The sequence below is a fragment of the Papio anubis genome, chromosome 15, assembly GCF_008728515.1.
Source record: "Papio anubis isolate 15944 chromosome 15, Panubis1.0, whole genome shotgun sequence".
Classification (NCBI taxonomy): domain Eukaryota; kingdom Metazoa; phylum Chordata; class Mammalia; order Primates; family Cercopithecidae; genus Papio; species Papio anubis.
The window spans coordinates 54,202,200-54,229,672 of NC_044990.1; the positions used below are offsets into that span (position 1 = coordinate 54,202,200).

Here is a 27,473-nt window from a genome sequence, read left to right on the forward strand (position 1 = left end):
GGTATCAGCAGGGTTGGTTTCCTCTTGCAGCTCCAGGGGAGAATCCACTTCTTTCTCTCACTGCTAGGGATAGTCAAGCATTCCTTGGCTTCTGGCTACATCACCACTCCAATCTCTGCCTCTGTGGTCACAATCCCTTCTACAACAGTGGAGTCTCCCTCTTCCTCCCTCTCATAAGGACACTTGTGATTATGTTTAGGACCCACTGGGATACTCCAGGATGCCTCCCCATCTGAAGATCTTAATCACGTTTGTAAAGTCCTTTTTGCCATATAGGGTAACATTCACAGGTTCCAGGGATTAGGAAGTAGACCTTGGTGGGAGTGGGGTTATTATTCAACCTCCCACTGAACTCAATAAATTATCAGTATTTTAAAGTGTGAAGTAGGAACAAAGAATTCGAAATGGAATCTTTTTCTCAAGCTAAGAAAACCATTTGTGGTGGCACAGCATGGATTATTCACATACAGAATATTTTATGCACAGATGTATTTTATAGCATGTATATAACAATTTTGGAATGCATAAAAATGGCATCTAAAATGTGTAATATTAGATAATTACTTAAATAAGGCCCAGCTGAGGGAGCAGGGTCATCTAAGTTGGTTACACTTGCTGTAAATATTTTGCAATATCATTGTGATGGATAAAATGAAGATCTGATAGGTTTCTTTTTTTTGATACAGGGTCTTGCTCTGTTGCCTAGGCTGACGTGTGCAGTGGTGGGATTTCGGCTCACTGCAACCTCTGCCTCCTGGGTTCAATTGATCCTGCCACCTCAGCCTCCTGAGTAGCTAGGACTACAGGCCGCACCACCATGCCCAGCTCATTTTTGTATTTTTAGTAGAGAAGGGGTTTCACCATGTTGGCCAGGCTGGTCTGGAACTCCTGACCTCCAGTGATTACCCCACCTCAGCCTCTCAAAGTGCTAGGAATACTGGCATGAGCCACCCTGCTGGGCCAGATACATCATTTCCTGCCACTTTGTATCTGAAAGATAAGAGAACTTGAATGAGTTTTTTTCCAAGGTAGCAAGGATGTTGAGCTCTTGGCTCTACTAAATTGTAATTCTTCCAGCATTTAGTATATATGTTTACTGAGTATCTATTAATGGTTTAGCACTGAAGTAGATATTGCCCTTTGGTCTGATAGTATGTTTTTCATTAACTTCTTAGGTGTGTAGTCTTCACTTGTCTGTTTGCTTTGCTCATATATTTAATACCTTTTCTAGGTTACAGTCTTTAAATGAGCCTTTCAGCTAATTTTAGACCCCTGGGAACCTCAAGTCTGCTTTATCTGATTAGTGGAGTTAGCTAAATTCTGAGATCCTCTGAAATAGTTGTTCTCATCCATGGGAAATTTTGTACCCCCCTTCCCTCAGCCCCATGACATTTGACAATATCTGGAGACATTTCTGATTTTCATGCCTGGGGCCAGGGAGTGGCCATGGTGTCTAGTGGGTAGAGGTCAGGCACACTGCTTAACATCCCACAATGCATAGCACAATTTCCCCCCAAAGCAGAGAATTATGAGGTTCAAAATGTTAATATTGCCGAGGTTGAGAAACCTTGGTCTAAAATTATATTATCTCGATTAACCTTTGGCATAAATCAAATTGTGAAAAATTTAGTGTGTTGTATCTTGGGATTGTGCCAGTAAACACGAGATAAAGAGGCTTTTGTGGAGCAGGCAATATTTAGGACTAGAGTGATTTATGACATAAAACTTGAGGGTTTGGAATCTCATTTGGGGAGGATACTGATTTTCCTCATGGTTGAAAGTTAAAATTTTGAAACAAGTCTCACTTATAGGCAGGGTAGAATAATTTATTTTTAAGTAATATGCAGACTTCTGAAAGTGTTGCATGCATACATAGTTTGGCATGCATTATTTTGACCAGGGTTCATATCACACAGCACATTTAATATATATTAAATCACAGCTAAGGAATAGGTACAGTGATAACTTACAAACAACAATTTACATCAGCTTATGCTTTACAGAGAACTTCCATGTGCATCAGAAAGGAAACAAGTATTTCTGTGCTAGGCATTTTAAATGTTTAATTTCTACAAAACCTAAAGATAGATATTATCTTTATTTTTTAAGATAATAAAATGTAACTTCAGGAAATTAACAGATTTTTCTATTTAATCTTGTACATGCCTGCTTTGTAATCTTGTTTATTTTCAGTTGATAGATATTTGTTTTGCAGAAATCTTACTTATAAGGACCCAGCAGTGGTAAAGTACAGGAAATGGATACTTTAGTATTGATCTCTCAGTATGAGAATTGATGGTATTTCATTTACTTATAAGTCTTTTAAAAAGTGCTTCGGCAATATTTTATTTGTGAAATTCTGTAGTGTGTTGTATGTACAGGATAGTGGAAAATATCTAAATTTTGTCAGAAAAAAATGGCAGTGGGGAACTTCTACCATTGTCTTTGGGTGACAGATTTAGAAGGAAATTATTGGCAACAGGGTTTGAATCAATACTTTGAGAAAAAAATGAGTTATAGTTCAGGATATTACAAAGATAACTTTTTGGGATTAAGAAAGAAGTAATTTGTTTTAAAAATATAGTATGGTAGAAAATATTTGTGATTACACTCATACTATTAATAAAACAGGGTCTTGGGAAAGTCTATGAATCACATCAAACCTTAATAGTTTGGTAACCTTGGGAAAGTTTCTTAAGCCTTTGGAGTTGCAGTTTCCTAATGTCAAAATCATTGCATTATTGTGTGGATTAAAGGAGGTAATGTAGAATATGCAACATAATGATTGATATAAAGTGATTAATAAAGGCAATTATTACAACTATTATATTAGATAATTAAGTATAAAGTAGGACCTAAACAGATCACAAGTAGAAAACACTTCATTAATACTAGTGCCCTTAAGATTTTTAAACTGTTCGTCAAAAAAATAAATTTTTCAAAATGTAAGTAAAATAAGTCTTTGTTAAGGACTTCCCATAATTTTAATTTGCTAGTATGTGTATTCAAGAGGACAGCATAGAATTAGTACTCTTAAAAATGTTTTGACCTTCAGACCTATTAAAATGTTGCAAGTTTCTCCTGTTAAATGGTACAGTTTGAGAAACACTTGGATGAAAACATATAACCAGGCAACTTTATTTTTATTCCAATATCATGATCCTAAAAGCTAAAAGATTTATATTATCAAATTTTATATTGGTTGTGAGCATGGGATCAAATCTGGAAGGACACCTGAAATGTCTAGTTTAGTATTCTTTTAAGTTGTATCTTCAGGAATATCAGTGGTTTGGAGAAGATTTTTGTTGATGTTAATACTCATCTCTACTCTTTGTCCTCCTTTGAAGAGAAGTCACTAGTAATTTAGTAATTGTGTGTGTGGTGTGAATGTGTGTGTGAGATGTCAAGATGGGTAAGAAGATGATCCACTAGTTCATCCTCACCCCTCATCTGCTCCACCTCTCAATAGCACTGTTGGCTCTGCCTAGTCTCGACATCATTACATTGTTGTGTGGGTTAAAGGACATAATGTAGAATAGCCCAGATAATGATTGATATAAGGTGTCTGTGTCTTGCTTGCCTGCACTGTGGTGGTCACTCCTGCCACCCTGGGTGTTCCTTCTGTTGGCCTTGCTGGTTTCTCCCCTACTTCTTAACCCTTAAGTATTGGGTTTGTGAAGGTTAAATCCCTGGACTGCCTCTCTCTCTCTACTTCTTTTTTTTTTTTTTTTTTTTTTTTTTGAAACGGAGTCCCGCTCTGTCACCCAGGCTGGAGTGCAGTGGCACAATCTCGGCTCACTGCAAGCTCTGCCTCCCAGGTTCACGCCATTCTCCTGCCTCAACCTCCCGAGTAGCTGGGACTACAGGCTGCACCACCACGCCTGGCTAATTTTTTTTTTCTTTTTTTTTTTGGTATTTTTAGTAGAGATGGGGTTTCACTGTGTTAGCCAGGAGAGTCTGGATCTCCTGACCTTGTGATCTGCCCGTCTCGGCCTCCCAAAGTGCTGGGATTGCAGGCGTGAGCCACCGTGCCCGGCCTCTCTCTACTTATTTTCTAGGTGATTCCATTCAGTCTTATGAGGTTATATTTCATCTCTATGCTGGTAACTCCACTGATTATGTCTCTAGTCTAAATTTCTACCTTGAGTATCTTATTTGAATGTCTAATTACCAAGTTAACTACTCAACATTTTTACGTTAAGTGTTTCACGCTTAACATGTCTAAAACCAAAGTCTATTATTTTCATTGCTGCAGTTACCTAGCATTGTCAACTTTTAAACTGTTTGGAAGATCAGTTTAAAAATCTTAAGGACATAGTATCAATGAAGTGTTTTCTGGTTGTGATTTGTTTAAGTCCTACTTTATACTTAATCATGTAATATAATACTTGCCTTTATTAATCACAGGAGAAAAATCATGTGTAAGTTTATTTGGTTGACATCTAGTCTCTCCCTCAACACATTTTATATAACCGAATGTCATAACTCCATTTAATAAACAGATCATACATAGTGGATACTAAATTCTGTATTCAGTAGTCACCTTAATATGCACTCTGTTTCTGGTTTACCATCTAACGAGGAGATACATGTGAGTCTCAGTTGTGAAGTCAGCTTTATGTAGTAACAGGCATTTTACAAAAAGTAGAAAAGAAGCATGGTAAGTCTCTGGTTGAGAGGGTTAGGGATGAAACCTACCTTTCGGCTCCTGCAGCGGCACTCCTCTGTTGTGTTACTTAAGTGGAACTGTGTGCCCGTGTCTTTGAATGCATGTGTGTGTGGTTTGTTTCTCTTCAAGTGAAACGGTGCTATTCTTAGTAATGTGTGGGAGAGCTGTGAAATTTAATAACAAATTATTTTTAACAAGAGGGTACTTATTCACTTGTCAAGATTGGAATAGGCATTATGTTGCTAGGGCAAAGTGTTGAATTTCTAAGTTTTTTCTCAAATAAGTAAGTACAGAAATTGTCAGGTTCATGTATTTGGGCTCACTAATTGTCTCCGGGGATGATGTTATTTTCTCAAGTGTCACTTTAATAGTTTCCACAATGATTATAGCGTGTTTGTAGCAATGGCAGATTAAAACCAATGAGTCACACGCCTCTAACGTCACTGAGAGGTTGTCAAATGGAATGCAGCTTCATTTTTAGGAATGAAGGTGGGAGGGAAGGAGGAAGGTTCTGTTTCTTACTTTTCGTTTTAATGCAGCTTGCTTTTTTTGAGAGAAGGAAAGAAGTGAAATATTCTAAGAATTCATCTTCAACTTGTTTTATTCACGTATCTCTTTTGTTTGACACAGTGATGAGAGAATAGTGATTGCACTTTTCTCTATTTTAAATAATGTGATGGATGAGCTTCCATTAATAGAACAATAAAACCTCATTTAGTGGAACAAGAAGCCCAGTACCTGATGTATTCCTAAATTCCTTTTTTGATTCCTAGGTTTTGAAGAGCAATGACCCCTTCCCTTAGAGACAGTGGTATTAGAAATTATTTTCTCATTATGTCTCTTAAAATTTCACTTAGTACATTCAGGGTTTCTTATGACACCTACACTTTTCTCCCATTTGCAGATAGACTGGCTTGTTGCATATGTAAAAATGAGGTCAGGAGTTTGAGACCAGCCTGGCCAACATGGTGAAACCCCATCTCTACTAAAAATACAAAAAATTAGCCGAGCGTGGTGGCAGGCTCCTGTAATCCCAGCTGCTTGGGAGGCTGAGGCAGGAGAATCACTTTAACCTGGGAGATGGAGGTTGCAGTGAGCTGAGATCACACCATTGCACCAGCCTGGGCAAAAAGAGCAAAACTCTGCCAAAAAAACCCAAAAAACAAAAAACAAAAAAACAAAAAACAACCCACTGCTCTGTCCTCAGAAAAACTTCTGCTTTGAATTTTCCCTACTGTCTCCCACTGCCACACATGCATCCGCTCTTGCCCCAGACATATCTTACATATTTAAACCAGATGCGGTCCGTATACTTTTTCTTCCTGTGACTGCTTATGCAATCATGATTCAGGGCCTCATTTCTTGATTTTTTTTAAAAGTTGTGAACAGGTGGCCAAACTGCATAAGCAACAACTGGAGAGCAGAGATTACTTAGTGGCTTGGAGAGGGACCAAGTATCTTGTGAGCCCAGCTCTTCTAATATCAGTCCAGTTTCCCAAGAGGCAACTCCCAGGTCAGCTGGTGCCACCCAGGGCAGGGCAGGGCTGGAACTGGCTTTTGAAGGGTTGGGTCCGTAGGAAGAATCCACGCCTTGCTCTGGGAAGTGGACTCAGGAAGTAGAGGCCTGGGGACAGAATCACTCATGAGTTGCAGTTGTTCCGGGCAACAAAGCAAGGCGGATACTTATTCTGGTAGCAGGGTGGAGTTTGAACTGGGCAGTTACCTCTGCTTGAGCCCTAAGAATTTCAGATTCCCTGTTAACCATGGAGGCATGGGCTGGAAGCTGGGTGTGGGGGCAGGTGAGTTCAAACTTCTTACTTTTTCTATTAGGATATGGATAAATCTTCCCCGGGGATTCTTTGGACAAAAGCATTCCCACTCTGTCAACAATTCCAGCTTGAGCTTTTAATCATACATATTTCCCTGTATAATGATTCAGTCAGAAAACTGTATTTGATTTAAACAAGGTTGGCTTGGACAGGATAGGGGCTGGGATTTGGGGAGAAGAGATGATTTTGGAGCATAAAGAATTCAACACCTAGGAGGTTATGTTATTCAGGCAGAGCCCGGGGAGATCAGGCCTTCCAATGTTGCAAATGAGAATGCTGGTACCTTGAGGAAGAGGGGTACTGAGAAGACATGCGAGAGGAACACGGAGCAGTGGGATTCTGTGGCAAATTCTGTGAAGCTTTACTCCCATGTGGGGAAAAATTTCTTCCGTCTGTCTTGGCCCCGATCTGCTGAGCTGGTTCTGTGAGTGGCTTTGGTAGCTCATATGTGAACATTTAAATGCTTGGCTGTTCTTAGCTAGGCCTTTGATGGACTCTGGGATACAACCATGTGGCCAGCGTGGCTCCAGCTCCCTGCTGTCGGGGCCCACACGCAGACTCCTTAGAGTATGCTCCAAACATACTCTGGGGAAGGCGATGCTGGGTGCATGTGCATGGGCCCAGAGTTAGCTCCTTGGATAAACAGAAGGTATTTGGAAATATTTTTGGTGCAGCCCTAGCCCTAGAACATAACTGGCTGGTGCACTGTGGTAAAACTATAATCTTATCCATTAGCACCTTATTCCCAAACTCGATCATAAATGAAGATAGATTTTGGCTGTGTAGGCACCTTTTTCCTCAGATTTTGGAAAATTTAAGGGTATTTGGCCCAAGGCAGGCCCTGGTAAACCAAGGATGTGTGGGGAGGGCTGGCTTGGGGCCAACATGGAAGTTTGGACAATGGTGATACCATGCCAGTGTGCCTTGCTCTTGGTTTAACCTTCTAGATATTATTTCTTTTCCTTGTTTAAAGCCTTCCATGGCAAACGTGCAAGGAAAGTATAACATAAAAGACTGCCTTGAATTATTCTTCACAGAAATTTCTCTTCTGAGGAGGAAAACTGTGTGTAGGGGGTGGAAGGGGCGGAGTTGACTGTCCTCCAGCCACTGCCCTGTTCCCTAGTAGTTTGGTTGAGGTGGATAATTTTAAGGAATAGCCTTGAATTGTCTCACTCACTTGTTCTGCTTTGATTAAGCATTCTTTAAATCTCTCACTAAAGCCCAGTGAGGCTGGTACTGTTGTTCCAATTTTACAGGCGAGGCTTTGGAGACAGTGAAGTGATGCAGTCAAGTTCTCACAGCTATTGGAAGTGCAGCCAGAATTTACGCACTGGAGGTCTGAACCCTAAAGTCCTGCACTCGACCAAGCTTCTTCCTCAGGGAAGGACCCGGTCTGGGATCCCTGAAGAGCCACAGCATCTGTGTGAACTTTTTTCCCCTCGGTCCTTTGGTTAGAAATGATAGTTCTTGATTGATTTAAAACTACTAGTATTTTAAAACCTTTGGATAAAGAAAAGAGAATCAGACCTAGAGCTTCCTGGTTCTAAGGCAATATAGTAGCAGTTAGGATAAGATGATTACAGCTGGATGAGTTCACCTGAGAGCTTGGGGCTCCCTTGTTCCTACTCTCTGGCAGAAAGCTCAGATGTCCATGGTGGGCTTATAGTTTCTGGCCCTTTGCCAGGAAGCAAAGGAATCATCAGAGCTATTCCATTAATAGAGTGGAATATTATATCTATGCTATATTTGCTATTTCTTAAATATTAAACATGTAAAAGTTAATGTATGATCCAAGTATAGAGTAAGGGCTGTGAACATACCCAAGATAGGTATTTTTTTTGCAACTATTAATATTTCATATCTACCCTTATTTATTTTTTTTTTCTCGAGATGGAATTTCCCAGGCTCGAGTGCAGTGGCGTGATCTCAGCTCACTGCAAGCTCCGCCTCCCGCATATCTACCCATTTTTAATGCAGATTTGGGTTTCAGTGCAGGTATGGGTTCTGTGGGCTCTGTCTTTCAGAGCTCTGTTAGGAAGCTTTTTCATCACATAGACCAGCATGGAAGCTTTGTATTCAGTCCTTTGAAGTTTGTACAAAGCACTTTGATCTTTGTTTCTGTATCTGTTTTTTGGAGGGATTATTGATTTGATTCTAAAGAATTCTATTTTATTGCAATTTAAGGATAACAGCTTAGTAAGAAGCATAATTATGAGTATCAATACAATTTGAGTCAAAATTGGACATATTTTAAGTAGGTTAATGCAATTTAATTGTTCTCTGACATCGTATGAGTAATTATTGTCCCCTGAGCTTTTATCATTTCAGGCTTTTTCTTGCTAATTTACATTTCTATAGGTTAAATAAACTATTTAACCAGAGTTTGAGAGCATCTGTGTGCCATGTACTGTGCAAGGCATTTTTAATCAAATATTTTTATGTGCTTGCCAAGTGGTAGACCCTGTCTTAAGGCAGTTGGAATATGGCAGTGAACAAAATCACAAAAGTTTCTGGATTCAGGTAGAGGAGAGAAAAAAAATGCATAGAGTAGACGGTTATAAATACAAAAATAAAGCACGGATGAGAGATTGGGTATGTCAGGTGGGCTAGTTGCAATTCTAAATATTGGGGCCTAGTGATGGGCCTTGCCGTCACATAGCTTCCAGCCTTGTAATAATTGTTGTTCTTTGATCATAGTGTAGAGTAAGGGCTATCAACACACCCAAGATAGGTATTTTTTGAAACTATTAATATTTCATCTGTACCCATTTTTATTGTAGATTTGGGTTTCAATGCAGGTATGGGTTCTTCTGTCTCTCCCCTCCCCCTTTGCCCCCTCTCTCTTCTCTTCCTTTTTTTGAGACAGGGTCTCACTTTGTCGCCCAGGCTGGAGTGCAGTAGTGCGGTCATAGGTCACTGCAGCCTTGAATTCCTGGGTTCAAGAGATCCTTCTGTCCTCAGCCTCCCAAGTAGCTGGAACTATAGGCGTGTGCTACTGTGCCTAGCTAATTTTTACATTGTTTAAGAGACAGGGTCTTGCTATGTTTTCCAGGCTGTTAATTTTAAGCTCCTGGACTCAAGTGATCCTCCCATCTAGGTGTTTCAAAGTGTTGGGATTACAGAAATGAGCCACTGTGCCTGGCTTGTTTCTTGATGAACACTTCACCATTAGAAGGAAATATCCTTCTAATCTACTGAAACAGAGCACATTATCCCTGCTTTGTCCAGAAGGAAACCAAAGCTTTGAGAGTCAAGTAAATTGCTGAATGAACACGGTGAGACCCAGATCTGACTCTAAAGCCCATGCACTTGAAGATGGTATCAGACCATGTCAACTTTGGACATATTTGTTATAGAAGAATTATCCAACTTTGGAGCTAAGGCTGTCTTATATTTCATTCTGAGGTGTTGTGCAGTAAGTTGGCTGGTTCATGGAGTGTGTGTGTTACCCGCGTTATTGTGAACTTCCCCTTCACCGTTGCAGTAGTTCTATTTTAAAGGACTTTGGGTTATGCCCTGTGGCCACATGACAGGCAAAGGAGCTGCTTGGTTACCGACTTCCATGCAGTGGGTTACATTTGTATGTGACAGAGTAAACTCTGTTTACTCCAGCAAATCATTGACTACTTGAATTCCTGGCATTGCATTTCAGTGATAGGACACTAATTTGGCTGGTCCATGTATCATGTCCAAGAGCATGTTATAAATGCTCATATTTAGAAGGGAATGTAAAGTGAGTAAAAGGTAATAATGGAAAGGTCACTGCTTATTGTGTTTATCACAGAATAGGACATCACTTGTATTTCCAATGATTGTTTTATCATGATAAAAAGTGAAAAGCAAATGAGTGTGTTGGATTAGAAACCTTTATGAGGACTGTGGAAATGAGGTCAGGGGTTCAAGAGAGCTCTGTTTTTCCTTCTGCCTTGAGTGTACTTATGATCAAAGTGGGAGGATGTTCAGCCCAGTGCATTCTTTGTCTTGGGCATTGATGGTTCTTTTGTGCTTTGGCTAATTTAATGTTTGACATGTGTATATTGGTTATTAGTCTAAAAAAGGGGCTATATATTTGCCACTCTGCTATTTTTTGTTGTCAGTTTCTAGTGACTTTCCCCACTTACTACTTCTAAGTTAAAGTGCTGGGTTGTTTGTTTGCTTGTTTGTTTGAGATGGAGTCTTGCTCTTGTCGCCCAGGCTGGAATGCAGTGGCGCAATCTCAGCTCACTGCAACCTCTGCCTGCTGGGTTCAAGCTGTTTTCCTGCCTCAGCCTCCTGAGTAGCTGGGATTACAGGCACCGACCACCATGCCTGGCTAATTTTTGTCCTTTTAGTAGAGGCAGGGTTTCCCCGTGTTGGCCAGGCTGGTCTCGAACTCCTGACCTCAGGGGATGTGCCTGCCTCAGCCTCCCAAAGTGCTGGGATTACAGGCATGAGCCACTGCACCCAGCCATTGCTGTGGATTTTTATAAGATAATTTTCTTTTTACACAAGAGATAAGCTATGGTTTGAGCACATGGGCTGTGGAATTTATTCTACTTGTTTACTTTTTTGAAGGATAATATACAGAAAAGTATACATATTATAAATGTACAATGTAAATACTTTTTGGAAACTGAGCACACCTAGGTAGCCAGCTTCCAGATCGAAGCATAAACAGTTGGCATCCTAGTGCCCCATCCCCTTCTAATCTCTTCTGTCATTCTCTTCCCACAAGGGTTACCACTGCCCTGACTTCTAACAGCATTTTTTTGTTCAGCCTGTCTTTGTACTTTATATGAATAGAATAATACAACCTGAACTCTTTTGCATTTGGCTTCTTTTTCTTTCCATTATTTGAGAGGTTGAACTTGTGGTTGAATGTAGTTGAAGGTTATTTTCATTGCCATATGATATTTCATTAAGTGGATATGCCATAATTTATCTATTATGTTAAAGACATCGACCCTGCTTCTAGTTTTTGTTGTGATGAATAGTACTGTGATAAACATTCTTGTATATAACTTTTTGTTAACATATGTAAGCGTTTATGTTGGATGTATACCTAGGAATGGAATTATTAGGTTGTATAATATCAACGTATTTAGCTTGAATACATATTACCAAGTGACTTAAGAGTTTAAGTAGTTGTACCAATTTACATTTCCATCAGTAGTGTGAGAGTTCATGAATTTCATTGTTGAGATGTTGTTTTGGGAGGTGGGTGAGTGGTGCATGCTATTCTTAGGTTCATTTCAGTACATGTTTGTTTTCTGAAAAGGAATGGTCTTAGTTGCCTTGTTGATTCTTTGAAAGTTAAGTTAAAAATTTGTCTCTGTGTACTCACATTCTCCTTTTATTTTTTCTTTGTATATATGAATATATATGTGTTTTATGTTGATGTCTTCTACATGCATATATAGATGTGTGTATATTTTATCTTGAAATATACTACTGTACTGTTAGACTGGACAGGCCACTTAGAAGCTTTCTCACTCAGGCTTCTACAAGTCTCTGAATTCACACCGATCCTGCTTAAGTGTCTCTAGTGAGGGGAAGTGCTTTCTTTTTAGGATGACCCATCCCTTTGTGAAGAAGCATTTTGTTGCTTCTTCAACACTGTGGTGACATCTGCCTCTTTTTAACATCTCCCATAAGTATCATGCCCTTTCACATGTGAGCAAAAACCCCATGATTCTTATAATACAGTGAAGTTTCTTCAGGCAGAGGTTCATGGCTGTTTTTTAAACTGCCACTTTTCAACATTTGCAGGGTCAAAGTCTCTGAGCAGTTTGCTCTGGGGAACTTGGATGAAAAACCTTATGGATGATGGCAAAAAAAACCCCAAAAAACCTCAGTGCAAAGTCGCTTTGATTTTTCTTTGTGGGTGTATGTTTTTTGTTTGTTTGTTTGTTGTTGTTGTTGTTGTTTTGATATGGAGTCTTGCTCTGTCGCCCAGGCTGGAGTGCAGTGGGCCAATCTCGGCTCACTGCAAGCTCTGCCTCCTGGGTTCACACCATTCTCCTGCCTCAGCCTCCCGAGTAGCTGGGACTACAGGCGTCTGCCACCGCGCCCAGCTAATTTTTTTTATTTTTAGTAGAGATGGGGTTTCACCGTGTTAGCCAGGATGGTCTCAATCTCCTGACCTCATGATCCACCCGCCTCGGCCTCCCAAAGTGCTGGGGTTACAGGTGTGAACCACCACACCCGGCCTCTTTGTGTTTTTAAGGTTTTTTCCCCCCATTTCCCAGTTTTTCTTTCATGAACACACTGATCCCCCCTCATTGGGTTTAAACCTTGTTTAAGAAGGAAATACAAAAAATGCATATAACATATTTAAAAATTAGACTAAAACAAATAAAATGAAAAAATAGCACTGCTTTTTATAGAAAACTGACAATTATATTAATGAATATCAATGAATACAGAAAATCAATGCATTATACTTTTGTTGAATCAATGAATATGGAAAAATTCTTCTGATGGAGATAATATGAGCTCTAGGAGATCTGAACTTCCATGTGATATTAATATTCATAGAACTTTAGAATAAAAATGAGTTTTTTTCTAGCTATAATTAATAATTTAAGGTTCACGGATATTACCTAATAGATATTTTCTTTCTTTACAGGCAAGAAGAGACTGATAGGAGAGTGAAAAATGTAAGATACATTTACCTTAATGTAGCATTATAAGTGGTTTTCACTTCCATGTTCTGTAAGAGGGCAGTGAATCTAAAAGTATACTCTACATCTCTTTTCTAATTAAATTTTTGGTTACAAACCAATCAGTTACAAACAGTAGATATGTTTAAATATATGTATTACAATATATGGTTAGATTGTTCAGCTCCCACTTATAAGGGAGAACATGTGGTATTTGGTTTTCTGTTCCTCCATTCGTTTGCTGAGGATAATGGCTTCCAGCTCTGACCATGTCCCTGCAAAGGACATGATCTTGTTTCCTTTAATGGCTGCATAGTATTCCAGAGCTGAACAATGAGAACTCATGGACACAGAGAGGGGAACAACACACATTAGGGCCTGTCGGGTGATGGGGGGAAGGAGAGCCTCAGGATAAATAGCTAATGCATGTGGGACTTAATAGCCGGGTGATGGGTTGATAGGGGCAGCAAACCACAATGGCACACGTTTACCTACGTAACAAACCTGCACATCCTGCACATGTATCCCAGAACTTAAAATAAAATAAAATTTAAAAACATTTGGTTAGAGTGGTATAAGAGGATAGGTTACATTTAGGAAGCTGTTTGTTATGTGTTAGTAATATGCTAAAGGCAAGTAAACATATTTTAAGATTTTTATGGGAGTAAATAGGAAACTACCAGTTTAGACTTTAAGGAAAAGTACTGAATGTTTAAGGGCTCTGGGTAATTGATCAATGTAGACTCATACGTTTTACAATATTTTATGGGAATTGCAAGAATATCTAAAAATGTTGCAGTTTTATTAAAAAGTTTAACATCCTTATTAAGGAAACTGAGAATTATTGATGTTTAGGTGATCATTCTGTAAGTTCAATGAAAATTGATTGCTTTAAAAGTTTCATTTGTGTTTTCTCTTATTTTTTTCCTTCTTCATATATACTAGTAGAGTATATGCATGACTACCTTTTGGAGTCTGGACTTTTGGTCTAAGAACTTGCTCAGAGACAAGAAAATTTAGCAAGAAAAATTAAGATTTTTAATGCCTTTTCCCTTTCCCATAAACTTAAAAGAAAGTCTACTTTTCACCCACAGAGTAATATGTGCTATCATTTATCTACAGTACTCACCTACATTTGAGCTTGCAGTTGGTTGCTAATCGACTGATCTTGTTATTCATGGATTTTTTTTTTTTTTTTTTAAGGTTTTGATAACATTGTACTGGCTGGGAAGAAAAGCACAAAGCAACCCATACTATAATGGTCCCCATCTTAATTTGAAAGCGTTTGAGAATCTTTTAGGACAAGCCCTGACGAAGGTAAGTGAACTACATCTGTGTGAGATTACTGCTGTAATACAGTATCACTACTTTCCCTTCCTCCTCTCTTCTTCTTCTCCTCCTCTATAACAAATATGGCAACTCTGACTCCCTTTGTCCCACTCTCGACTGGACTGAGTAAAGAGGAATGTTACTCATTTACTGGCTTTGTATGCTGCCATCAAGGAGTGAGTTGGATCTAATCCAGAGCAATTTCCAAGGTAGAGAGACTTGCTTACCTTTTAATTCTATGTAATTTGATGACACATGCATTGGTTTCCTTCCTTACACACTTTATGTAGCTTAAGTATTTCTATACTCATTGTAAACTCAACCTGTAGTAGAGAGGTGCTTCCTGGACTGTTAACACGCATGGAATTTACTCAATTTCTTTGTAGTAGTGTGTTCTTATCATAAATGATGGTCTTTAATGCTCACACTTTCATATCCCCACAATTCTACCATGTTGCCTCTGTTTCCTAAAGAGTAGGACATGGTGTTAACTGGAACTTGATATAAGGTTTTTAAATTAGAATCCTTTGTTTTATACACATTTCTACTCATTCATATTTTGGAATCAATGTGATAGCCTTTTGAATGCTTGAGGACTATTTGCAGAGAGCCAAGTGCCAGGACTGACCGTACTTCTGCCAAATCTTCATTTATAAGATCCACATGGGAAAAACGAATTTCTCTGGGTAGGGGTATTTATTCAGGGAAATTTGTAGGACTCTGAAGAGCCCTTTTGTGTAGTCACAATGGTATTTCATCATCTAATTAGTATTCATTGCTTCATGGGTTTCTCTAATGGTTAAATGATACCACACCAGTAAGGCATTTAGCATTAGTCTGTAGCACATCGTAAGGTTGCAATAAATATTAGTTGCTGTGATTGAAAGAAATTTTAGGCCAGGATGAACATGATAACCTTGGCTTGCACCTACCCTGATCTTTAGGGGCCCAGCCACATGATTATAGCAAGAGATGGGATTATAGAGCCTAGAAGATACAGGTATTCCTGTTCACCACCAAAATGTAAGGAGTCAATAACACTCTATTCAAATTCCTTGAATAAGTTAATTCAGGAAATAGCTGAGATATTAACATGCATACAGATTGTACTAAGTGTTGGGAAAACACTCATGAGAGATTACCTAACCTCATAAAGCACAATTGTCTAAGATAGGTGAGCATATTGGTCACTGCAATGAAGAATAGTGAGACTCTAATGGAGGAATTTCAGGGGGCTTTGAGCACGGGGAAATCCTTGCCTTACAGTTATTTCAGCTAATAACACTTTTGGTTAAGACCTATGTGGGATACTGGGCACAGTGGCTCACGCCTGTAATCCCAGCACTTTGGGAGGCTGAGGCGGGTGGATCACCCGAAGTTGGGAGTTCAAGACCATCCTGACCAACATGGATAAACCCCATCTCTACTAAAAATACAAAAATAACTGGGCGTGGTGGCGCATGCCTGTAATCCCAGCTACTTGGGAGGCTGAGGCAGGAGAATCGCTTGAACCTGGGAGGCAGAGGTTTCAGTGAGCCAAGCCTGGGCAACAAGAGCAAAACTGTGTCTCAAGAAAAAAAAACAAAACAAACAAAAAAAACAACCCATGTGGGACTTTGGCTTCTGTACTAGGATTCTCTTTATAGCCTTTGGTCCTTTTAATGACAGTCTGACTTAGGTTGAATCATCCTGGTACAGTGTCTATGCCAGGAATGCTTTATCAAAGACTGTTTCCTGTTATCAGTTTCAAAACCAGAGGAGGTAGATGAAGACCTTATGGTTTATAAAACTATGGTTGTGGTTCCATTCCATTATAATAAAGTAGGGGTAGCTGTTAGAGGCATGTGACTATATCATATGTTTTGTATCAGTTCTGTTAAAATCAAAACCAATGTGTTCATCAGGCATTTCCCATTTAACCGGATAATGCTTACAAACATATAAAATACCAGTTAAAAAATCATTGGTGGAAGTTGTAGCACCTCAGTCAGTCATCTTAGAAGTTGGAGGTGACTCATTTTAGTTGACTTGTCAGGGTGCCTCCTTAAAAGCCAGGCACCAGGGCCAAAGGTTATTTTATAACTGAAGTGGCTGTCATCAATAACTTTAACATTTATGAGGTCAAACATCTATCTTGAGTGTTGAACTCTGAGGCCTTAACAACTAAGTGTCTAAGAAACCTGACAGATCTAAACACTTACATTTAAAAAAGTCTTTCTGTATTTTGAGAAGCATTTTGGCGGCACCAGCACTAGGCCTGGCTTCCCCATCTGCTTGGAAGTAGCAGGATGTAAGGTAGGCACTAGCATTTTCATGACAGGATGTCAGCTCTAATGCCAGGGTGTCGGCATCTAAAGCACATGAAATCTCCCTGAAATCTGCTAGACCTTTTTAGTGCTCCAAACAGTTGTCAGACAATTGAATCATGAATTGACGGTATTAGATCAAAAGTATGCCTGAGACAGCTGCTAATTATTCACTGCAAACTCTTCAGCTTTTTCATATGTTGAAAATATTTATAATTAAAAATTGAAAGAAGAGTACAACAAATTCCCAGATGTGCACCATCTGGTTCAATTATTACAATTTTCCATACTGGCTTTATCTACATATGTGTTTATCCATCCATCTATGTTTTTACTTAACCATTTTAATATAAACTGCAGGTGTATTTCTCCCCAAATACTCAGTATGCATCTCCTAAGAATATGAATATTCTTCTATATAGCTACAATGTTTATTATATTTAAGAAAACTTAGATATTCCCCATTATCTAATGTTCAGTTGACATTAAAACTTTCATACTTGTCTCCAGCTACTTTTTATTTTGAATCATGACTTAATCAAGGTTCACATAATATGTTTGATTGTTAGTAATTACTAGGTTCTTTAAATTGTCTCTGTATTAGTAAGCTCATCTGAAAGTAACATTTCTGATTTTTACTATGACAAAATTATCTTCACCGTATAAAACATTGTAGTTACTAGATATTCATTGATTACTATAAGTCAGGACTACACCATGGGCTTTGTAAATTTTACTCACGTCCTAATGTTTAAAAAGCCAGGTTATATTTTGTCACTAACATTCACCGAAGAATGTTAGTTAAAAGTGCTTATCTTGAGTAAGTTCTATATAATTCACAAACCTACAGTTAACATCATTTGTGATGTTTCTGTGTATCCTTTATATGAGCCAATAAAAAATTAATATTTTGGCCGGGCGTGGTGGCTCAAGCCTGTAATCTCAGCACTTTGGGAGGCCAAGACGGGCAGATCACGAGGTCAGGAGATCGAGACCATCCTGGCTAACACGGTGAAACCCCGTCTCTACTAAAAAGTACAGAAAACTAGCCAGGCGAGGTGGCAGGCGCCTGTAGTCCCAGCTACTCGGGAGGCTGAGGCGGGAGAATGGCCAAAACCCAGGAGGCAGAGCTTGCAGTGAGCTGAGATCCGGCCACTGCACTCCAGCCTGGGCGACAGAGCAAGACTCCATCTCAAAAAAAAAAAAAAATTAATATTTTATTTAGGTCCATAGAAAATAAGTTATATATGTCAGCAAACAAGTGTGCTTCTCTTAATTCAACAAGGAAGATAAGCCAGCTGCCAGGACCTTAGAACCAGGTTGTGTAATTAGTGAGAGTACATGAATCCTGTGAAATTTATGCCCACTTGCTCCTTTTTATTTTTCTGGGGGGAGGGTTAAATAACTTCAGTTGTTAAGGTTTTATGTCATATAAGCCATCACAGATATTTCCTGGAGATAGAGTGAATATAATCTTGTTGATTTATCTCCTTTTGGATGACTAAGTTAAGGTTAGTTTTTCTCTTTGACTCTTTTCACATTTATTGCTGGAGAACTGTAATAACTGAGTTTAGCATTTCGATGTTACTCTGTGAACTTTCGTTAAACTAGTAATTTTCCTTATTTTTGAATAGAACATATGTACTAGTTTATTAAATAATATTGAATATCTCCTTATTGTTACTTTGAATACTGAATACCTCCTTATTGTGTCAGTTGTGGGGAAACAATTATAAATTTATTTTCTGTTTTTCATCAGCTTTTTTCTATGTCCGACAGAAACCTCATTGCCTTACATGTCAAATGAAACCCAATTTAAATTAGGCAAACAAGCAAGTAATAACCGATTGATGATATTTTTTGGAAGTTTATTTAACTTACTATTCTTTAAAAAATGTTTCTTTAGGCACTTGAAGACTCCAGCTTCCTGAAAAGAAGTGGCAGGGACAGTGGCTACGGTGACATCTGGTGTCCTGAACGTGGAGAATTTCTGGCTCCTCCAAGGCACCATAAGAGAGAAGATTCCTTTGAAAGCTTGGACTCTTTGGGCTCGAGGTCATTGACAAGCTGCTCCTCTGATATCACGTTGAGAGGGGGGCGTGAAGGTGTGTTGTGTTTTGGCTGTCAGTTTATTTGTTTGCACATCAAGGGAGAACTGGGAACAAGAGAGAATAGAAAAATGGAGCGAAAACTAGGCAGAAATTTCACTTAGAAGTGGATTTTCATAGAGACTCAAGTATAACTGGGGGTTTTGTTATTTTTTTCTCCTTCATGATGGTGATAGTTTCATTTTTGAAAAGTTTCATTTCTGGAAAGGACTGGGAGGTGACAGTTAATTGTGACCTGTTTTATCAGTGATAATCTATCCTGGCTCTTCTGTCTCCAGATTCAGGCTTAATTTGTGTTCACGAGTTCTATAAACTGATATATCTAAACATAGAAAGGAATATAAGATTCTGCAAAAAAAAAAAAAAAAAAAAAATTCTCTTCTAGTTTCTGAGTAACTTTCATCCTTGGCTTTTTTCAAGAGATTAAAAAAATTCTCTTAAGCAAAAACAAGAGAGATATTTTTACAATTATTTCTATAGATGAGAAGAAATGACTGCTATCTATCATGATAGAATATTATGTTAAACTTTGTAGACTGAATAATATACCACCACATAACATGCTGGTAGAAATCCTCTTTTGGTCCTTTCAGGGTCAGAGCTAACCTAGGACAGAGCAAGTGTGAAAGGAACATGTTAGAGACATCTTGTTGTGGGAAGGAACCTTCTTTCAAAATCCCAAGCTTATGGTCAGTTCAGTTATTTCAATGCACATCTTATTCCTGTGGCTACTGGGTATAGCATCAGCAATTTCTGACTGCACATCTCCAGCTATTCAGATTTGACTAGATTGAAATCACAAGTAAAGTTTTTTTGAAATATTTATATGCTTCTACTGACATCAACGTGAAAACATTGAGTTCTGGCTGTGAATTTCTGCTTGATTGTTAGGGATTTTACATTGCTTGTGTATTTGGAATATTACTTTTCTATTTCTAGATATTTTTCCTAGCATATCTATGACAAAAATGTCAAAAATCAGCAAACTTAAAATAATTGTACAGTAAACACACATGTGTTTGTCACCTAATTCCACCATGATGTTTTACTATGCATGATTTGGCTTATACCCATCTCTCTCTCCTCTTTCTCTCTTTCTCTTTCTCTTTCCCCCTCCCTCCCTCTTTCTTTCTCTATTGTAATTTAATCATCTTATTTTTTGAGGCATTTCAGAATATATTACACTTGTCCTAAATACTTCAGTATGCACATCATTAACTTGAATTTATTATTTGTTTTGCTTCTGAGGTGAAACTTATGTAAATACAACATACTGTGAATTTGTTTTCCAAAAAATCAATCAACAATTTATTAAGCATGGTAACAAAAAACCTGAATGCTTTATCTTTTAGAGTAGTAGTTTTTAAAAATAAAAAATGTGAAAGGCTATTTAAGCATTAACCTTTGTAATTACTGCCACATGTATTGGCTGTTTGCTGTCAAGGTGTGACAGATTCATAGCCTAGATGACGATTCCAATACGTTTAAGGAAATGAATCTGAGTATGTGATTCATCTGAGTGGTTAAAGCTGTAAAAGCAGAGGCTGAAATTCTGAACCCGCTGTATTTCTTTGCCCTGACTGAAGAACCTACTCCATGTAATGATGGAATTTATATCTAGCCAAGGAATAAAAGGGGAAAAGATAGAGGGCATGTGGGAATATGCGGGCTTCAGTCAGTTCAGATGCAGTGGCCCGCCCAGTGGTGTGGAATCTAAGGCGTCTTCTCAGATCCTAGTTGGAATAGACACCTGTCCATGTAACCAAAAGCAGAGGGCTACTGTCACATTCCTTTCTGATCTTGGAAATGGGGCTGCAGACCTTTTTTGAAGAGTGTGGAAGTGAAGTCTTGGAAATTACAACTAAGCAGGGAAAAAAAGCCTGGGATGGAGGCACCTGGATGATGAAACTCTTTTGTGATCAGCGTGTTAAAATTCTACTGCTACCCTCTAGATTGTAGTCCTAAATTGATGAGCGCTATAATACAGGGTAATATTTTTAGGATAACAGAATTGCAATGTCACATTCTCTAGTTTTACATGAAAACTCATATCAAGAATGATATTTGGGGGAGAAAAATTATCTGCAGGTACTGTACTGGGCTAAAAAAAGACTTTATCTTAAAAAGTAAAATAGTCTCTTTATGACTTTAAAATTCCACATGTATAGATTTTGGCAAGAGTAATTGATATACTTATTGGAAATGAGAGATAAATGTCTGATTTTTTAGAAGGTGGTAAAAAGAAAGCACCAGTTTATTGACTACTACCCCTCATGGTCATAGCTGCGGTTACTTTCTCTCTTTTACCAAGACTCTACTCTCCTTTTACCGTGTCCCTGTCTCACAGCTGTATGTTAAGCGACTTCCTGTAGACTGTTCTCAGTGTTATTTACTGTAGCTTCCTGCCAGGCAGGAGGGAGGGGAAGAGACTGCCTTTAACTCAGGTTAACCCTGCAGGTGCTCTACCTGCTGAGAGCTTGTAGCTGTCAGGCGCTGTGCACAGCCAGGCCCGGAGAGAACCCTGGTGAGAAGCAAGTAACACTTCCAAACCTTTACAAATGCACAAGAGGCAGGAAGAGAAGAAGGGTGGGAAAGAGAGACAACTTGGCTTGGATCTGTAGTGTTGTTCTCTCCCCTTTTCTTCCTTTGTCTTTAAAAGAGTAGATTTCTTCTTCTTCTTCTTTTAAGAAAGCAGATTATTATTTGTATCTATCTGACCTTGAGGTGTATCAAAGGGTGTTCTTTTGAATTTGTGTTTAAATGATTATGAATCATAATACAAGGTTCCCAGTATAATTTCCATGGCCACTCAGAAGAAACTGAGTTCTGTGCTCTCATTTGGGCATAAGACTTGAGATTCCTTTGGAACTTTAGAAGTCATCCAGTCCAACCTCATATTTAATATCTGATTCTGGTTCATCGGATCTATCCAGACCCTTTACAAGCTTCTTGTTGTTGTTTTGCTTCTCTTTCTACATCCTTCCTGATCTCTGCCCTCACGTATATATTGTGGATAGCTGCATGCCTTATTTTAGATTACTGAGTTCCCCTAGAATTACTTTTGCATGTTGTTTTAAGTATTTGTGACTCCATTGCTAGATTTTATTTCTATGTATTACATCAACAAATCTTATGGAAAATCATGGAGACAGAGATCGAGAAGAAAAGGGGCTCACTAGTAAAACAGGACGTTTTCTGCTTAGAGCCTACAACAGCAAAAGAATGTACTGCATGTGCCTCCAGTATGCAAAGCAAGTTCCTCCTAATGGATCTTATCACAACTTCGTGACAAATTTCTAAAAATATTCCCTGCAGTTAGCAGTGGCAGCACTGGGTTTCTAAGGGAAAGACAAAGCAGGCGCACTGTGTGGGTTTCAGTTAGGCGAATAATCTGGAGAGTAAAGCAAATTCTTGTGCCTCCTTTATAGGTTTTGAAAGTGACACAGATTTGGAATTTACATTCAAGATGCAAGATTATAATAAAGATGATATGTCGTATCGAAGGATTTCGGCTGTTGAGCCAAAGACTGCGTTACCCTTCAATCGTTTTTTACCCAACAAAAGTAGACAGCCATCCTATGTACCAGCACCTCTGAGGAAGAAAAAGCCGGACAAACATGAGGATAACAGAAGAAGCTGGGCAAGCCCGGTTTATACAGAAGCAGATGGAACATTTTCGAGGTACTGAAATGGGTGTGATTATTGAGTTTCGTATGCGTTTCGAATGTGGTGGGATGTTAAATGTGGTAAAAAGAATGGCTCTTAAATGTGTTTCATAGATCATATATTAAGCTTGACTTGTGAGAATATTTTTCATCCCTCTATTTTTAGTTATACATATCTTGAAGCCATTTCTTCTGTTTTAGAATGTCAGCATGTGATTTGCTAGGTCTTTTTTTAGATGCATGACTTCAGTTTATTGGTATTTTTCAGCTTACCAGATAATTTATATTGTTCATGATGAGCCCTGCCATGTAATGTTTTTCCTTTTTTGATTGATCTTAGTGGACATGAAAAGAATCCTTTAATTTCTCAGCAAATTAGCAGAACAGAGTGTGGTTTTGCAAATCCAGCTTCCTCTCACGGGGAGGCGTACGGTTTTGAAAGTGGTTCGGACTCTGAGGATGAACGAAGGTTTCCTGACATAGTTTTGGATGACTTAGCCAACCGTAGATTCCAAGTGAAAAAGAGGCCCCAGAATTTCATCTCGAAAATCACCTCTCCTAATTCTTGTCCGCAAATACTTTCTCCTGCTGATATGTTCGCCATGGGGCTGTATGGACTGACGAGGTCAGAAATACTTGTCCTGGATCCGGCTGTCTATCATGCTGCTGATTTTAATTCAGAAAGTAACACCCCAAATTGTTTGTTATGTGCCTCTTTCTTTTAACACAGCTTCTAATGAAGTATCTTTGGCCCATGTGTATCTAGCTATCCTTGAATTAAAATGAGATGCTATTATAGTAAATTTGTCCTAGGAGTTGTGGTGGTGATGAGAATGGGAACTAATTTGCTTTGTTCACAGTGGTGTAAACTTTGTGAACCAGAAAGCATGCCGTTTGTGTGCTGTGTCACAAATGCTCATACAGTGTCTTAACCAGTTGGATGTTTTGAACAGTAATCAGAGGAGGATTTGGGGCACCAATGTGGAGAACTGGCCAACTGTACAAGGAACTTCAAAGTCCTCTTGTTATTTGGAAGAGGAAAAAGCAAAGACAAGAAGCATACCCAACATTGTAAAGGATGATCTTTATGTGCGCAAGCTCACTCCAGTCATGCCAAACCCAGGGAATGCTTTTGATCAGTTTCTTCCCAAATGTTGGACCCCGGAAGATGTGAACTGGAAAAGAATAAAAAGGGAAACTTATAAGCCATGGTATAAAGAATTTCAGGGATTCAGGTTTGTCATTGTGCATGTTTCTATTACACCATTGTACATTCAGTACCCCAGCTGGGGTTCTGTGTGCATGTTTTTTTATAATAATAAGAGAGAGAGAGAAAGTCTAATTAGTTCTCTAGTGTCTACAGAACCTATATAATGGAAATGAATTTCTGTTTAAATTTAAACCTGAGGATCTAGATCTTAAAAAGCCCTGTTCCATACATAGTCGTCACATGGCATTATTTTTAGTAGTTCTGTTTTTCTCCAATTCTTTGTCTCATTCCCTCCTCCTTTCTTTTCTCCATGTCACTCACAGTAGAAGGAATTCAGATTCTGAGGATGAGGACTCAGGTTCTGCCAGAAGCGCCACCGTTTTTAGTAGAGCACAAAAAGCAGAGCGTAGGCTAGACGGCAGCTGCCAAAGACCTTCACTCTTGCTGGAATTAGCTACCAAACGGGCTGTAAAATCACCGGACTCCCATGCAGCCAGGAGAAGCAGTAGTGCTTCGGATGAGCCCAGGTGCCCCTGTCTGCATGAGCCTGCCTGCTGGGGGTCTGGCCTCAGACACCCCTCTGCCCGCTTCTGCTGCTCCATTAACCTGGGACCTGATTGCATTGAATCAGGAAACCTGACTCATTTAGTGGACTTAGTACAAAAGCATAATGTATAACATGCTGCTTTCTGTGCAACTACATCAGCTTGGAAGTCTGTAGGATTCAACATTCTTCTTTAGCACAATAATGTGTGAGACAGGATATATTTACATGTGGCAGTTCTTTTGAAAAGCCAGTTCAAAAAGGCTTGTTAGAAAGTTTACCTAATTTTACAGTTTTGCTGTGTGTGGAGATGTGGAACAAGGAAATAAGTTTCAGGTAGAGACTGGGAAGGGCAAGTCTAGGGAAAATGCCAAGGAAAGATTCCTTGAGCTCTTTTATAAAACTTCAGAGCAATTCATTTTCCCTTTTTCCGGCTGATTACATATACGTATTGCATAAAGTGCATGATGCCCAACTTGTGAAACTTTCAAAGATTATTCCTTCTTCTTCAGGGGGCACTTAGACCACGGTGGCAAATGGAAGGAGGGGTACCAGGGGCCAAACACAGTGGCTTATGTCTGGAATCCCAGCACTTTGGGAGACCGGGGCAGGTGGATCACTTGAGGTCGGGAGTTTGAGACCAGCTTGGCTAAAATGGTGAAACCTTGTCTGTACTAAAAAATACAAAAATTAGCTGGGCATGGTAGGGGGCACCTGTAATCCCAGCTACTCGGAAGGCTGAGGGAAATGAATTGCATGAACCCAGGAGGCAGAGGTTGCAGTGAGCTGAGATTGCGCAACTGCACTCAGCCTGGGGGACAGAGCAAAACTCTATCTGAAAAAAAAAAAAAAAAAAAAAAAAAGAAAAGAAAAGAAAAAAGGGTACCAGGGAGTGGCTTTTCTGTGTGCCTGGGAGGGGTACTTAGTCTATACTCCAGCCCCATCCATGGCCTCTATGGTGCCCAGCTTTCCTGAGAAGTATGCTCTGCTCTTATTTCTTTAGAGAGTATCCAGGAAAGTCATGGGTGTTGGATTAAATGCTAGTCTATTCCTAGCAAGAGTCCCGTGATGGTCCTCTAAAATAATTTATCCTCAGTAACTGGCTAGTTGGTCTGCTAATTACCTTTGGCTAGTCGATCTGCTAATTACCTTTTCTCCCCAAACTTAATAAGATTCTCTTTCCTTTTTCCTCTCTGTGCATCAGTCAGTTTTTACTGCTTCAGGCCCTCCAAACATACTCTGATGACATCTTGTCTTCTGAAACACATACCAAAATTGATCCCACTTCTGGCCCAAGGCTCATAACCCGCAGGAAGAATCTCTCTTATGCACCAGGCTATAGAAGAGATGACCTGGAGATGGCGGCCCTGGATCCTGACTTAGAGAATGATGATTTCTTTGTCAGAAAGACTGGGGCTTTCCATGCAAATCCATATGTTCTCCGAGCTTTTGAAGACTTTAGAAAGTTCTCTGAGCAAGATGATTCTGTAGAACGAGATATAATTTTACAGTGTAGAGAAGGTGAACTTGTACTTCCGGATTTGGAAAAAGATGATATGATTGTTCGCCGAATTCCAGCACAGAAGAAAGAAGTACCGCTGTCCGGTGCTCCAGATAGATACCACCCAGTCCCTTTCCCCGAACCCTGGACTCTTCCTCCAGAAATTCAAGCAAAATTTCTCTGTGTACTTGAAAGGACATGCCCATCCAAAGAAAAAAGTAATAGCTGTAGAATATTAGTTCCTTCATATCGGCAGAAGAAAGATGACATGCTGACACGTAAGATTCAGTCCTGGAAACTGGGAACTGCCGTGCCTCCCGTCAGTTTCACCCCTGGCCCCTGCAGTGAGGCCGACTTGCAGAGATGGGAGGCCATCCGGGAGGCCAGCAGACTTAGGCACAAGAAAAGGCTGATGGTGGAGAGGTCAGAGTGTGCTTCTGCAAGGATTTTGCTTGTGATGGATGATCTTGTGTAACTTTTCTCATGCAAGAAAGCAGCTCATCATGTTGCTCCACTCTGCATGTCGCGTGCCATTTTGAAGCATCCCGTAAAACTTAATTTGCTTTGAAAAGCGCTCATTTTGTAGAAAAAGTGCAATTCCATATTTGTATATCTCTAAATAACTTATTTAGGCCTGTTTAAGACTGCATATACATAAACCTTGCCTTTGACTTAAGCAGTACTGTGGTACTATTCACCAATATGAAGTTTCATAAAAATCTTTTCCAACTTATATTTCTGGACTTCTCATATTCAGGCATTTCTGTAACAGTCTGGTGATAGTTTGGTTTTATGTGTCACTCCCATTTTAGAGTGTCTGATTTTTTTGAGTGGTAAAATTTTCCCTGAAAATATGGCATTGCAAATTTCATTTAACTTAAATTTTTTTTTGGCCTAGGTTTCTTGGACTATCATTTGTAACTTATTTTTATTTATAAAGTTCAGTGTAAACATTGATGTTAAAATGCATGAATGGTATTTGTTGTCTGCTGAATTTTGTGTGTATGTAATCATGGCCATTTTGATAGTTCGTATTATGCAACTTGCCTTTTTGATGAATGTTCAGTTTGTGGAACTTAGGGACGGACAAATCTGATTAGGTTGAATAAAATTAGAGGATCCAAATCTAACTTAACAGTTCCTGACAACGGGAAGCCTTTTCTTATGGATTTGTTAGCTCAGAGTAAATTGAGGAAATTCTTCATATTGCTTAATCTGAATTTCCTGAGATAGGAAATTGATGAGAACTTGAGACATGATCAAGAATGTGATGGAAGAAGTGACCTTTTGAGATTTGTGCGTTTCCAATTAGATTCTTAAGTGAAAGACATTGAATGTTTAGAAACTAATATGACTGGGAAAAATGACTTTTTAATTTTTGGTTTTCTGGTTTCTTAGACTCTTTCAAAAGATTTATGGTGAGAATGGGTAAGTTATGTGGTTCACAGTAAAAAATCTGTGCCTATTGTTTGTTCTTTGTATAACTTACTGTATTTCTGGCATGGCATGTCACTAAATGGGGATGTTGTGTGCTGTGCATGAGATTTTTTAAATGGGAAATGTTTGTTTTGCAGCCTAATGGCAATATTTCTGTGTCTTGGTGCCCAGTGCATGACAAAATTATTTTATTAAAAATTTAAACTTTAGCTCCATCCCTTCTTTTTTCCTTTG

General features: G+C 39.0%; 1 protein-coding gene across 7 annotated transcripts in view; it reads left to right on the forward strand.

Moving 5' to 3' along the window:
• Nucleotides 1-27,473, forward strand: part of LMO7 (LIM domain 7) — a 313,031-nt gene that overhangs the window by 235,392 nt on the left and 50,166 nt on the right. For 3 of the 7 annotated variants that reach the window (XM_031655907.1, XM_021929680.2, XM_031655908.1), the window contains exons 3-9: nucleotides 13,106-13,136; nucleotides 14,343-14,456; nucleotides 18,681-18,879; nucleotides 22,311-22,563; nucleotides 23,501-23,782; nucleotides 25,506-26,225; nucleotides 27,201-27,230. In XM_031655907.1, coding sequence (XP_031511767.1) covers nucleotides 13,106-13,136; nucleotides 14,343-14,456; nucleotides 18,681-18,879; nucleotides 22,311-22,563; nucleotides 23,501-23,782; nucleotides 25,506-26,225; nucleotides 27,201-27,230 — 1,629 coding nt within the window. Of the gene's footprint in view, nucleotides 1-13,105; nucleotides 13,137-14,342; nucleotides 14,457-18,680; nucleotides 18,880-22,310; nucleotides 22,564-23,500; nucleotides 23,783-24,080; nucleotides 24,285-25,505; nucleotides 26,226-27,200; nucleotides 27,231-27,473 lie in introns of all 7 variants that reach the window. The other 4 variants (XM_017951317.3, XM_009192025.3, XM_017951331.3 and 1 more) reach the window with 3 other exon arrangements.